Source organism: Hemicordylus capensis, chromosome 1 (genome assembly GCF_027244095.1).
Source record: "Hemicordylus capensis ecotype Gifberg chromosome 1, rHemCap1.1.pri, whole genome shotgun sequence".
NCBI lineage: Eukaryota > Metazoa > Chordata > Lepidosauria > Squamata > Cordylidae > Hemicordylus > Hemicordylus capensis.
Window position 1 is genome coordinate 233,197,529 of NC_069657.1, and position 15,416 is coordinate 233,212,944.

A 15,416-nucleotide genomic window follows, 5' to 3' on the forward strand; every position below is an offset into this window, starting at 1 on the left:
ATGTACTACTGTTCTGAGGTACTTTGTCTTGAGAAATTGACACAGCTGGTGTAGAAAGCACCTCTGGCCACTGCCTCAACCTGAAACACCAGAGAGAAGTTTGGATCCAGAAGGACTCCCAAACTACATAACTGTCCGTTCTGGGGAAGTGTAACCCTGTCCATAACTGGAAGATTGAAATTGTCTCCTGAGTTCCGACCTTGCACAATAAACACCTTTGTCTTATTTGGATTCAGTCTCAGTTTGTTATCCCTTCTCAAATCCATCACTGCCTCTGGGCAGACGTTTAGGGAGCTTGTGTCTTTTTCCAATGGTGCTGACATGGAGAAATAGATTTGGGTGTCATTAGCATACTGATAACACCCTACACCAAATATCTTGATGATCTCTCTCAGCGGTTTCATGTTAAGGAGAATTGGAGGCAGTATGGAGTAGGGATGTGCCTGAATAGGCTTCGGCACCAGCGGGGGTACTACTTTAAGGGCGGGGAGGGTGTACTCACCCCCCCCGCCGCGTTTCCCCCGCCGGCGCTCTCCAAATTTTAAGCCCCTCAGGGCGGCAGCGTTCCTCCCTGCCACCCCGTTCCCCCCGTCGGCCGGAAGTGGCCGGAAGTCGCGAGCGTGCATGCGCCCATCGTGCACGCACGTGCCCGCCCGCCTGCCGTGTGCGCGCACGCACAACAGACGCCCGCACGCTCGCGACTTCCGGCCACTTCCGGCTGATGGGGGGAACGGGGCAGCAGGGAGGAACGCTGCCGCTCCGAGGGGCTTGAAATTTGGAGAGCGCCGGCGGGGGAAACGCGGCGGGGGGGTGAGTACACCTTCCCCCGCCCTTAAAGTAGTACCCCCGCCGGTGCCGACGCACCGAATCCTGCCCCAGCACCGCAACGTTTCGGAAGCCTTTACAATGGCCTCCGAAACGTTTTGGGCACAAGCCTAGTATGGAGGCCTGGGGTACACCATATAAAAGTTCAGATTTTGAAGAACAACAGTGTCCAAACAACACCATTGGGAATCTCCCCGAGAAGTAGGAGCAGAACCATTGCAAAACAATGCAATGTTTCTAAGGTTGGGAATGCCTCCCATTCCCAACCTCAGATGGTCCAGAAGGATACTATGGATTTTATTATTATTTCTTGTTTACACAGTCAGACAGGTGTTATTGACTGGTTTGTTTTATCCAGACATCGAGTCCTTCCCAAGGACCTGGGACGGCTGAATTTTATCATCAATACTGTTGGTTATTATAGATATCGTCACAAAATATAGGCTGTTCCCAGTAAAGCTGCTTTTTGTAATTGGCTGATGGTGATTTCTGTGGCCCCTATGGTGTTGAGGTGCTCTTCAAGGTCTTTTGGGACTGCACACAGGGCACCAATTACCACTGGGATTATCTTGGTCTTTTTCTGCCACAGCCTTTCAATTTCCATTTGTAGAGCTTTGTATTTGGTGATTTTTTCTATTTCTTTTTCTTCTATTCTGCTATCCCCTGGTATTGCTATGTCGATTATTTTGACTTGTTTTTCTTTCTTCTCGACTACAGTTATATCTGGTGTATTGTGTGGCAGATGTTTGTCTGTTTGTAGTAGGAAGTCCCATAATATTTTTACATCTTCATTTTCTACCACTTTTTCAATTTTATGGTCCCACCAATTTTTGGCTACAGGTAGCTTGTATTTTTTGCAGATGTTCCAGTGTATCATCCCTGCTACTTTGTCATGCCTTTGTTTGTAGTCAGTTTGTGCAATCTTTTTACAACAGCTGATTAGGTGGTCCACTGTTTCATCTGCTTCTTTACAAAGGCGGCACTTGCTGTTTGTGGTGGATTTTTCGACTTTTGCTCTTATTGCATTTGTTCTTAGTGCCTGTTCTTGTGAAGCCAGTATTAAACCCTCTGTTTCTTTCTTCAAGTTGCCATTCTTAAACCATTGCCAGGTCTTGGTGACGTCTGATTTTCCACGTATATTGTGCAAATATTGACCATGCAGGGGCTCGTTTTTCCATTTTTCTGCTCGGTTCTTGACTTGTTCTTTCTTGTAGGCCTGCTTTGTCTCATTGGTGTTGAATAGTTTCGCATTATTGACCATTTGAAGTGCATGTTCTTCACTGTCCTTGATATATTCTTCAAGGCCTCTTTTCTCCTCCTCTACTGTTTGATGGACTTGCAGCATTCCTCTCCCACCTGAGCTGCGAGGGAGGTAGAGCCTATCTACATCACTGTGGGGGTGCAGAGCATGATTGATGGTCATGATTTTCCTGGTCTTACAATCTAGCGTCTCTAGCTCTGCCTGGGTCCAGTCTATTATTCCTGCAGTGTATCTGATAACAGGTATAGCCCAGGTGTTTATGGCTTGTATGGTGTTCCCGCCATTGAGTTTGGACTTGAGGATTTTTCTAACTCTCCTGATGTATTCACTTCCAATTTTTCTTTTAACTTCAGTGTGTGCGATGTTATCAGCCTGGAGAATGCCCAAGTATTTGTAATGTTCTTTCTCTTCCGGGTTCTTGATGTTGCTTCCATTGGGCAGTTCTATTCCTTCTGTTTTTCTTATTTTCCCTCTGTTCATTATTAATGCAGCACACTTGTCTAGTCCAAATTCCATTGCTATATTGCTACTGAATCTACGGAGCGTGTTTAGCAGTGATTCGATTTCTGACTGGGACTTTCCATACAACTTCAGATCGTCCATGTACAGCAGATGGTTGATTTGACTTGATGTTTTAGATGTTTGGTATCCGAGGCCTCTTTTGTTTAGTATTTGTGAAAGTGGGGTCATGGCGATTACAAACAACAGAGGGGATAGTGAGTCCCCTTGGAAAATGCCTCTTCTAATGCTAACCTGTCCAAGTGTCTCGCCATTGATTGTTAACTGTGTACTCCACATGCTCATTGCTTTTTTAATAAATATCTGAATGTTTTTGCTGACACCAGTTGTTTCTAAACATTTTAGTATCCATGTGTGAGGCAACGAATCGAAGGCTTTCTTGTAGTCAATCCATGCAACACTTAGATTTGTTTTTCTTCTCTCGCAATTTTCTAAAATCATTTTGTCAATCAGCAGCTGGTCTTTTGTGCCTCTGGTGTTCGGGCAATTTCCTTTCTGTTCAAATGGAAGCTGTTTGTTAGTAAATAAGTGTTGCATCACTTCATCTGCTATTATTCCAGTTAATAATTTGAACATGGTTGGCAGGCAGGTTATCGGTCTATAATTACTTGGAACTGCACCTTTTGCTGGGTCTTTCATGATGAGATGAGTTTTCCCAGTTGTTAGCCATTGTTCAATATCAGCTCCTTGCAAAATGTGATTGAACTGTTTTGATAGTTGTTTATGAAGGCTTGTTAGGTGTTTAAGCCAAAAGCCATGCAGTTCATCGTCGCCTGGAGCAGTCCAATTTTTAATTTTCTTTGCTCTTTCACTTATTAATTCTGGTGTTATTATTAGATCTTGCATTTGTTGGTTAGATTTTTTTGACCTCTTTCATCCAGCCTGCTTTTTTATTATAATCTATTGGATTGTCCCATAATTTCTGCCAGAATTGCACTGTTTCTTTTTTATTTGGTGTTTCTAGGTTTCTTGCAGTTTCTCCTTCTATGCTTTGGTAGAAATGTCTCTGATTCGACTGGAATTGGAGATTCTGCCTGTGTTGTGTAATTCTGGCTTCATACCTGCTAATCTTCTTTGACACTGCTGTTATTTGCTGCTTTATTATTTCTAGGACTTCTCTAATTTTCCTTGAATCTAGGTGGTATTTTTGGATGAGATACTGTTTGGTGTTTTCATTCTTCAGCTTCTTGTCTTTCATATCTTTCAATTTACTAGCATCTGATCTAAGCCTGGAGATTTTATTTTCTAATCTAAGTTATTATTATTATTATTATTTATTTCTTTATTTCTTTATTTAACATTATATCCCGCTCTTCCTCCAAGGAGCCCAGAGCAGTGTACTACATACTTGAGTTTCTCTTTCACAACAACCCTGTGAAGTAGATTAGGCTGAGAGAGAAGTGACTGGCCCAGAGTCACCCAGCTAGTTTCATGGCTGAATGGAGATTTGAACTCGGGTTTCCCCGGTCCTACTCCAGCACTCTAACCACTACACCATGCTATACTCCACTGATAGTATCGAAAGCTGCCGAGAGATCCAAAAGGCCCAACAGATTCATTCCCTCTGTCAATTCCCCATTGGAGATCATCCATCAGGCTGACCAAGGCAATCTCCACCACACAACTCCACCTAAAATTAGTTTGAAACGAGTCTAGATAATTAGTTTCCTCCAAGACTGTCTGGAGCTGGAAAGCTACCACCCTCTCCATTCTTCTTCTAGTCTGAGGCCTCCTAGCTGGGGGCGGGGAACATTTTCAGGGAAAGATGAGCTCATGTGGGGAGAGTTTGGATTAATCTCATTTACATTTAATGTAAATGTTATTTTAAAATGTATGTGGGGACTTTCCAAGGGGCAACTTCTACAATAAAGCTTCAGTAAAGTGCTAATGTGAGTGTCTCAAAGTCCGTATCTTCATAATCCATAGGATATCTCAAGGGGATTTCTATGCATACAGAGTTAAATATATACTGTCCCGAAAAAGACAAACTTTGTCAAATTAGTACCTAAAGATTTACAGTTTTTCTTATGACCCAGCAAACAAACTCCAGTAGCCCCCTGGAAGAGTTACATATACACACACTCACTAACCAGGCCGCACTTCAAATACAAAAACCACAGGTAGCTGTGTTTGTAAATTATAAGAAAATCAAAAAACCAAGGTAGGGATGGATTTCCCCCCATAATGTGACTACTCATGACTTCTGTGCGTGTTCAAGAATACCAAATTTAGCCAGCCAAAAGAGGGATTAGAGACAGGTTCACCATTTAAATGTATTTTGTTTGGGGACAAGTTCCATAAGAACAGCTGCATCCGTTTTCAATCTCAGTTTCTCGAATCTGCTTCAACCATGTCCTCTGCTACAATGCTTATTTTGCACTTTGCTAACCAACGCCATCCTTCAAATACATAAAGTGGTCTGTTGGGGTGTAACTCTCCACAGGCGCATAGATTGAATTGTACTAGCATAGGTATTCCCAGCATGTTTTGATAATATCTTTTTCAAGGTAATGTTTAATTCTTTGATAAACTAGCTTAATATACTTTACTGCAATAACTGCTAGCAAACTGAAGGAAGTTTTAGACGGAAGAAAGGAGTTAAACATTCCCTTGAAATGTGTTTGGAATACCAGTCCTAGCAGCTGTTCTCTATCTGTGTGGAGAAATTACGGCTGTCCTTGATCTTCTTCGCCTTCCTTCCTTCCTTCCTTCCTTCCTTCCTTCCTTCTTTCTTCTTTGTTATTGTCCTCCACCCACCACTTCCCTTAATAAAATATATGATGATATTGGGAGAAATAAAATGGCTGAAAAGGTCATTCTTTTCAACTCTGCTAGCCACCTAATGGCACAGTGGGGAAGTAACATGCCTGGAGAGCAAGAAGTTGCTGGTTTGAATCCCTGCTGGTATGTTCCCCAGACTGTGGGAAACATCTATATCGGGCAGCAGCGCTATAGGAAGATGCTGAAAGGCATCATCTCATACTGCATGGGAGATGGCAATGGTAAACCTCTCCTGTATTCTACCCAAGAAAAACACAGGGCTCTTTGGTCACCAGGAATCGACAGCACAACCTTACTTTACTTTCGCCCTGTGCGACTTCCCTAAAATGGCTGTGGTTCAGTTCAACATTTTCAAAGTGTTTTCTAGTATTTGTATTATTGTTTTGGGTGAGAGGGGCTTCATTGGCACTGTTAATCTTCAGTTTTCAAAGAGGGTTTTGAGAGTGTTAGTGGCTGACATTCAGACTAAATTACTCATCAGCAGTCCCATTAAAATTAATGGGACAGGTTAGTCGTGACTAACTTTTCCCATTAATTTCAATGGGACTGGTCATGAATAATTTATTCTGAATGTCAGTCAATGACTGTATACTTGGATTTGTCCCTTAAAGCATTATCATAGTTTGATAAGACCGCCCCCCCGCAAAAAAAATCAGTGAGACCAGTTAAATAATGATTGGCAAAAACTGTGACGTGTTATTTCCCTAAATGTGGATTCATCAATAGAGATGGGAGTGGAATTTAAAGTGGGACAGCCAAGGATCGAATCTGAGAGATCTGGATGTCAAAAGAGTCTCTCTCTGTTATGCAAGATGGAAGAAATTGCCGTGAAAATTACAGCAGGGAAGTGATCTTTCTGAAAGGCATTTATAAGGAGTCGGTGCCTCTCTAATGCACCTGATTTGAATTTATTGAAGGTGGAAATCAGTTCCAAAGAATGTGGCAAGAGATGTTTGAAAGGCATTTCAAAGTGAGTGTGATGTGAGTGTGAGCACCTGCTCCACCATTCCTCCAAGTCTACACCTGACTTTTTCATTGAGTTTGTCTGTCGAGGTTTCTACCACCAAGAGGAAAAGTAATCCAATTGTAACTGAAATTCGCTATTTCTGCTGAAATCTGTGGTCTTTTTTCTTTTCTTTTTCAGATCTGGAAACGTTGTATTATACCAAAGCAGGAGCGGCTGGTGAGGGTAGCGCTGGGGGGAGGCAAGGGGCACCTTTAAGGAGGTAATAAGCAGGTGCTTACCATTGTGTAAGCAGCACTTGCAAGCTGCGGCACTCCTCCTGCAATCCCATGCAGGGCTGAGGCGCTCCACCCGGCAGCCAGCAATGCTGTGGCGTGGCGCTGGTCTCTGGACATGTGCGGAAGCCCCATGCACGCACAGAGGCTAGGGCTGTGCCATGGTCCCGCTGGATGCCGAGTGGAGTGCTGCCACCCTGCATGGGATTGTGGGCAGAGTGCTGTAGATTGCAGGTGCTGCTTCCAGGATGGTAAACACCTGCTTATCATCTCCATAAAGATGCCTCTCACTGCCCCCCTCCCCGGCGCTGCCCTCACTGGCTGCTCCTGTACCAAAGAGTTTGAAAGTACATTGAACCTTTCCGCTGGGACTGGAGAATAACACATGATAATGTGCATAGCTGACTCTGTACTATTAGGCCTTGTTTTTAGGCTACAGTGACATTAAAAACCACAACAGCAAAGTTCAAGTAGCTTGAATAAGTCCCTAGAACAGCCTCTTCTAAAAATGCCTTGATTTATGGCTGGCTCAAGCATTATTTTCAAGATCTTGGTATACCTCTTAGCGTATGAGTCAGAAAGCAAGGCAAATTCAGTGCTACTGAAATCGTATGTTTCACAATTGCAAAAGTCTTGTGAGCTAGAATGCATCCTTAACACTTTGAACCAAAGCTGGGGTTTCTAGGATTCTGTATTTTTAAAACGGGGTATAAGAAGCAAAGTGAATGGTTCTGAGATCACACAATTGATCTGCACCTGCAAGATGTCATTTGAAAACACATGGCCATTTTATTTTGCTCAGAAGTTGCCCGTGAACCTCAGAATTCAGAATGAAAGGTTTCTCCATTGTCTATTAGCTGTCAGCCATCTAGCCCAAGAATGACAAAGCTTTTGTGACATCACAACAACCGAGCAAATAAGCAGCAGAGGGGCTGAAATACCAATGGCCTATATCAGGTCCTCTTGGCATAGTCCACTGAGATTTATCTGTTCAGCTCACAGTAAGTACAATGCAACAAATGGAGCATTAGTTGGCACAAATCAAAGCAACCCACTGATAAAATAAACGAAGTTCAAACCTAACTAAATTGAGATAGGTCACCCATTTCATTTTAGGGCTCCCTACATTGTCAAAGAGGTCAATGTGATGACAAACACAGACGGTTCAAATAGTAATGCGGACAGCTTGCATCTGTAATGGACTACTGCAGTAGAAGGCAAGAGCTTTACAAAAGTAGAGAGTGGGTGCTCTCCTCTTTCATAAAGCTCTTGCCTCCCACAGCGCCAAACCACTGCTCATACCTCAGTTAGGGCATATCCTTTCTGGCTGCAACAACAAAAGGAAGGAGGGGAGAAAAGGAAAAAAGTCCGTGGTTTTCCATTTGAAGAAGAGCACAAATCTAACAAATCTCTAAAATGTACATAAGGGACTGTGTATAAGATAAGGAGCAGGTCTTTACCTGCTCTCCACCATGTGTGGAGATGCTATGTGTGTGCTGGTGCAGATTATGGCAGATTATGACATCCCATAATCCCCAAATTGTAGTCAACAACATCTGGGAATCCCTGTTAGAGTGAACACTGGCAGTGCCAGCATGCACATGGTGTTGCTGACCATGTAAATGCCACCCTTGCATGTGCAGATGCCATGTGTGTGCTAGCGCCACACACAAATACTTGGGATGAGGGAAGGACCTGCCCTCCTCTTCCTTAAAAGCTCCTTCTCTCCACTCCTCTCCCCATGGTGTTGAATCAGTGCTCGAACCTTGGTTCTTGCACATCCTTAGCAGCCAGCGAGGATCTCTTAAAGTAGGGCCTATCAGGCATAAGGCTCAGAGTGTGTTGTGTGTATGTGCATGGGATGTGCATGAGAGTGTGTCTGATGATGCCCTTTGGGGTCTGCATTGCAGCCCACTGCACCTCTGCCATACTCTACATGAGTTATATCTGCCAGTGGCTTCTGCCACAGCCTCTTCAGTCTCTCTTCAATTCTTTGAGAATTGTATTTTGAGGAAAAAATGTGCAGATCAACACAGCTTTCAGTGATAGTAACTACAGGAAATGATGTGAACATTTTATGCAGAGTTAATCAAGAGCTAAATACTGGGGATATTCTGATTCCTCCTTAGTTGCCCTATGATTTCAACCTTAGTATGCCAAATTCTGGAGCTTTCTTTACCTCTCCAAGAATATTCCCTTCTCTTGGGAGAATTTTGTGTGTGCCCTTCAGCCCATTGATATATAACTCTATCTATCTATCTATCTATCTATCTATCTAACTAACTAACTAACTAACTAACTAACTAACTAACTATCTATCTATGAAGATTTAAACCATGACAATTTAGAAAGTTCAAAGGCATGGGTGGGGGTTGGCTTTGTTTATTTTTTATGTTTTTGTATATTTCTGACTCAGTCTTGATTATGCTAGTACTGAATAATAGCATTGGGTGCTGCAGTATTCATCAAGCCTTGCTCAGCACCAACAAATGCTCCTAATAGAGATTGCATGACAGCAAATTATATGAAAGAGTTCTATTTTTAATCAGGTCAGCATCAGTTACTTAAAATTGAAACTGAATACTCCAAAGAGCACAATTTGCTTTAACTCTCACAAATGACAGGAGCCTGTCCTAAACACTCTTAATTTTTAATCACGGAGCTGCGTATTACTTAAAATTGACTTTAAATACCCCATAAATACCCCCCAAAATGTGTATTGGTTGTTTTGCTGTAAAATACTTGAAGCAACAAACAATAAAACAAAGTAGTAAAGCAATATATCTGTTAAAAATCTTGACACTGGATTACTGCAATGCGCTGTATGTGGGGCTGCCCTTGTACGTAGTCCGGAAACTACAGTTGGTCCAGAATGTGGCAGCCAGGCTGGTCTCTGGGTCATCCAGGAGAGACGACATTACTCCCGTATTGAAGGAGTTACACTGGCTGCCAATATGTTTCAATCCAAGGTGTTGGTCATAACCTATAAAGCCCTAAACAGCCTGGGCCCTGGGTTTTTAAGAGAACATCTTCTTCATTATAAACCCCACCGCCCATTGAGATCATTAGGAGAGGTCTGTCTGCATTTGCCACCAGCTCATCTGGTGGCTACTCAGGGACGGGCCTTCTCTGTTGCTGCCCCGAGGCTTTGGAATGCGCTCCCTAGTGAAATAAGAGCCTCTCCATCTCTGACATCTTTTTTAAAGTCTCTAAAGACGCATTTCTTCACCCAGACTTTTAACTGATATTGTTTTGATTGTTTTAATGTTGTTTTTAGAATATTGTTTTAAAATTTTAAATTGTGTTTTAAATTTCTTGCTTTTAAATTTTTTGTTTTCGTTTTTAATTAATTTTTTAGTTTTAATCTTGTTGTAAACCGCCCAGAGATGTAAGTTTTGGGCGGTGTAAAAATATAAACAAACAAACAAACAAACAAACAAATATACCACAACATTTAAAGCCTGCAATATTTTAGAACCGGCAGCAATGAAATACCTATTTAAATCAAGCTCAGCATTGCCATTCTGCATTATTATTTTTTTAAAGACCTCCCTGGATTTAAAAAAGTGTATGTGAAAAGGGTGCAAAGGTGGATCCCTGGGAGACCTCTTTGGGGAGTGAGCACCAACGAGAGGGTGTCACAGGCCTGAAAGCCCTGCTCTGCTTTTACATTCCTTTCTTCAGGCAAGGAGGGTTTTGATTCAAAGCAAGGCCCCAGCTCCTGTTCTAATCATAACTTGCTAGAACTGCAAACACTTGCTTTACTTCACAAATGGCAATCTATTCCCCATGCAGCAATTATCTCCAGTGACTGATAACATGTAAAAAGATAATTCGGATGTTTCTTCCTTTCCAAGAATCTCTTTTAATTTAAGGTATCTTCCAGCTTGCTGTACTCTGAATGTGTCAGCTCCTAAGAACACAGACCCACACAGGAAAGAAAGTGGTTTCCATGCAACCGAAAATGCATGACAATTCCCAGAATTGATTGTAGCCCTCAGATTGACATACCCTTTCATTCATGCATTCACCAGCATTTCAGGCTCTCTGTATGTCATCAGCAGTTGGATCAAAGCATGCCTACATCCTAATTTCAGGTGGAAAAGTTACACAGATAGCAACAGAGCACTTGATCTGGCATTTCAATGTGAGAATTCAAAGAGTGGATGCAGTGCTGCCTTTGTTTGTTTGTTTGTTTGTTTGTTTGTTTGTGGTCAGTGTTCTCCTGTGGTGTAGGAGATATGCTACAGAACAGTCCCCATGTTCTGATACTTGTGCAATAAGCAGGGGCGTAGCAAGGTTGGAGTGGGCCCAGAGACAAAATTTTAAAATGGGGCCCCCCTCACTGAAGCTCAGCTCATGAAGTAAAGTCCGGGCGGGTGCGCAGCTGGGGGAGTCAGTCATGTGACTTGCCTCTGCGCCCCCCCCAGGCAGTGGCCCCCCAGACAACTGTCTCCCCTTGCCCCATTATAGTTACACCCCTGTCAATAAGCTAAAGAGAAGAGGGCAGGTTCCAGATAATTCTCCCACAGTGGAAAATCCCAAATTGACTGGTTTTGAGTCTAGAGACATCATTATTGGCGGCGGCTGCTGCTGCTGCTGTTGTTGTTCTTCTTTGTTATTATTATTTGCTCTGCTTTCAGCCAACAGTTAGGAGGGGTAGGGAGAACAGGAGCTAACCGACAAGTTACACCTAAGAGAATCTATTCTTTTTCTTTTGAATCTTCCAAAAGCACCTACACTGAATTTTGTAATGTGCATACTTATGTATTTACATTACCTTTTGTTTAAAACAGTAAACACAGACTCCGTCAATTTAAAACCAAGTAACTGTGTGATAACCCTAGCTGCTGCTCAGAAAATGACACTAACACATTAATGGGTGGAGGTGGAGGATCAGGTGGAGGAGCAGGGGTTTCTGCCTGTCACTGCCACCACGTAGCCCCCACTTCCCAACCCGCCTCCATCCTTTCCTTTAGTGGTGGCAGCAGCAGCAGCAGCAGTTGATGCCGTTGCTCTCCTTCACCTCCTCCTGTTCAGAAGCAGAGTTTCTTACCACTACGTTTAGTGCTGCCATATGGGAAAAGAGGACAGGCCTAGATACACAGAAGAGGGGATTTCAGCAGGTGCAGCCTTTCTGCCTCTGCTGACATTCCCTCTTCTATGCAACTCTTAAATGTACAGGAGACCTGGATGTTTTCCCATATGGCAGCCCTGATCCCATTCTCTCCCTCTGCTACCATCTCTGCCAGTTAGAGGCTCAGCAGCCAGACCAGTTGCAATATCAGCAGAAGCAGCTATTTTGCTACTCGAGCTAATCCAATGCCATATGAGCTTGTTTACATGACTAGAGGCACCAGCGTCAGTTGATGTGGGACTGGAAACTCCAATCCACAACGCTGACTTATGATTACTAGGGTGTGTTAGCCACATTCCCTTGCTTTCCGTTCACTCTGAGATAACTGTGAATTGTAACTGTCAGCAACTTCAGTGCACACAGAAGAACTTGTCTTAGATGAAACAGAAGTGCACCAAGAGGCCAGAATTAATGTCCAGGAAAAGTAATCATAGCCCTTGGACCCCTATGAAGCACCTGCTTTTGTGTCACTTAACTAGATCAGTGCAGATATTCAGTGAACACCTGGCAGAGGGGATCACTGTCATGGACCACTGTCAAACAGGCCTTGTCTCTTCTGCATGTCTGACACTTGTGAGTTGATCATAACATCTGCAGCAGGGCTATGTGCATAGATGGCAATGCATGCAAGCTCCTGTTGCACAATCTGTACACTTCAGATTGTCCCCTGCAGACATAGTAAGATCAACAAGTGCCATGCAGAGGGATGGGGCCTGCTGCTGTGGCCACATGGTCCTACCTGGGGCGTAGCTAGGGCAGAGGGGACCTGTGTCCATCCCTCTCTCTGGCAACCCCTAGCAGTGAGGAAGAAAATAGGGAGTGGTGGAGCTGGGGGCCCCTCGGGGACTCGGTTTCTTTGAACCCATCTGCTCAGTTATAGCTAAACCCCTGGGACTGAATGGCTGCATGGGGCTTTTCTCTTCTAGACAGAAATGTGTTGTCATGATCCTTGTCCCTGGATCACAAAGATCGATCATGTAATCTGGGAGTAGAACACATCTTGTAATATCATGTTGTGCAAGCAATGGACCTACCGAGTTATATCTAGCCAGGGCAACATTTTGGAGATGTAAAAGGCAAACAACCCTTATTGGTATTTAGTTCTGAGTGGTCAGCACATTAAATAAAAATTAGTCATGTTTGGTTTTCTTGCTGAATCACTCTTTGGGCCACCTCACCGGTCATTTTTTAGGTGTATTTCTAAGATGCTTTAAGGCTTAAAGTGTGAATGCAACAAGCAAACTGTGTGCACCCTTTAGGGTGTACTCAGTCGGGAAGCTGAGAATGACTGCAGTTCTGTTGAGTGCAGACTTGAGGGCAATTCCAGTTTTGCCTCTGTGTCATTTTTGGAATGGTGCTTAATGATAATAATAATAATAATAATAATAATAATAATAATAATAATAATACACATTTATATCCTGCTCTTCCTCCAAGGAGCCCAAAGCGGTGTACATTGTTATGTTTATAGTTATATGAAGTAGGTTATTCTGATGTCGGTTATGCTGAGAGATCTATGACTGGCCCAGAGTCACCTAGTGAGTTTCATGGCTGAATGGGGATTTGAACTCAGGTCTCCCTGGTCCTGGTACAACACTCTACTCACTACACCACACTGGCTCTCTAGATGTTCTTCTTACAAATGTCCTTTTCTCTTTTTCAGCTGGTATGAGGAGCTTACCAACTGTACCATCTTCCTAACAGTGCAGCATAATTTTTTCTGGCCAAATCATCTGGTGGACGAATTCTTCATATCGATTCACAAGAACTACTTCAAAAACTGCCCTATCTCTGGCAGGGCTTTGAGTGACCCCCCTAACACCATTCTTTGTCCGTTCATTGTGGTACCCATTTTTGTCACTCTTCTAATGACGGCACTAGTAGTCTGGAGGAGCAAACGCAGTGAGGGCATTGTCTAAACTTCTTTGGTACCCTGGAGGCAAAGTGCAAGGTCTGCTTCGATCTGTGAAGATGTACTTGAAAGTCTCCACAACCTTCAGATTCAGGGAATGCTGACAGATTCACACTGGATGCTAAGCAAGTTGTACTGAATAAATAGTTTTGTTACTCTTTCTATGGTCAAAAAAGAGCATTTCTAGACAATGTCCAATAGTAGAAGACATGCTGAGGTCATTAACACAAGCATAAACTGCATTCTACCCAGGTTTGGGAGCTGGGTGTACTCCCAATTTTTGGTTGAGTGTGTGCAAACAACTAAGTAGGAGGAGGGAGAAGCGATTGTGTGGAAGCAAAGTAGGAGGAAAAGCTACCCAGGTTTTTCTCCTACCTTGCTTCCACACAATCATTTCTCCCTCATCCTACCTAGATGTTTGCACACCCAGCTCCCAAACCTGGGTAGAACAGTTTTTGCTTGTGTGAATGACCTCTCTGACCTCTCTGTCTCCCAGAGAGGTGTTATAACTATCCACATTGTCCAGATAACAAATATGTTGCTAAAGCCAAGACATCAGGGACTAAAACTGCTTCTCTCCACATCTGAAGTAGGTCATGACACAGTTTGGTCAGGTTTAAAGGCATGTGCGCACCAGTGCCTCCTTGATTTTCATTTTCAAATTTACTTTGCATTTGAGTCATCCCTGATTTTTTCTCAAAGTCCTTCTATTGGGCTAGGGTTGTTTTCTCTCCCTACACACTTCCTTTGAGACTGGGCTGCTCTTTGGGTCAGGTAATTTGAAATTTATTTTTCGCCCTTAGGATATGCATACATGTAGGATATGCTGTGCACCTTTAAAATCATGCAGACATATGTACAAACTCCAGTAACATTGCTGGAATGTAAATGGGGGGGGGGCACTTCCAACTTGGGTTTGAGGAGCACCTTAGGCTGTGTAATGTCAGAACAAACACAAACAAACAAGCCAATGTGGATGTTGTTATTTACAAAGGAACAGGTGAAAATGTGCATTTTCAGTATTTTTTTTTAAGAGAGCAAAAAAGGGGGGGGGGATGGCTTCTATGCTAGAAAAGCAGCAGGGCAATAGTCAGGATGAGAGAGTTGCAGGGTATTTGCCCAAACATGCATAAGGAACATAACAACGAAGCACACACTTTCACCCTAGAGGAGAAAATTAGAGTACTAATCAGGACACACTCTCTGTATAAGCTGTGGTCTACCCAGCTTTGTGATATATATGTGGTATATTCTGGTGCAAACCACCCACAAAAATGGCTGGTGTGGGACAGCCAGCTATTGTTTGGCAGATTTACAGTGGCAAGGGGAGGTATAGCAACTTACTATTTATATATTTTGCCAATAATCAGCCACATAATGTATTTTGTGAGGTATCACTCTATAGAAATTATCTTAATTAAAATGTCATTTAGAACACTGAGAAGTTTTAATGAATGCTTCTGATATCCTGTGTCTGCAAGTAAATGAAATCTGGGTTACTTTACCATCTGACCTTGGTTGCAACAAATAATGCCTGGTTAACTTTGATGGAATCCATACGAAGGGGACCTACTGAAGAGTCCATGGATGCCCATCCCTGCTCTTGGCTGCCAGCAAAAGGGCTGCGAGATGATCTCTACACACACAGTGTGACTTCTGTGGGGTGGGGGGTGGGGGTGTATGTTAGAGAGAGAGAGAATGGAATCACATGTCAAATAACAATTTTTGTTACCCTATTAAAT

At 43.1% G+C, this 15,416-nt stretch overlaps 1 protein-coding gene across 1 annotated transcript in view; it reads left to right on the forward strand.

Moving 5' to 3' along the window:
- Positions 1 to 15,118, forward strand: part of RAMP1 (receptor activity modifying protein 1) — a 92,247-nt gene extending 77,129 nt beyond the window's left edge. Inside the window, exon 3 of the mRNA XM_053283796.1 lies at positions 13,426 to 15,118. Coding sequence (XP_053139771.1) covers positions 13,426 to 13,681 — 256 coding nt within the window. The 3' untranslated portion in view covers positions 13,682 to 15,118. The remainder of the gene's footprint in view (positions 1 to 13,425) is intronic.
- The last annotated feature ends 298 nt before the right edge of the window (positions 15,119 to 15,416 follow it).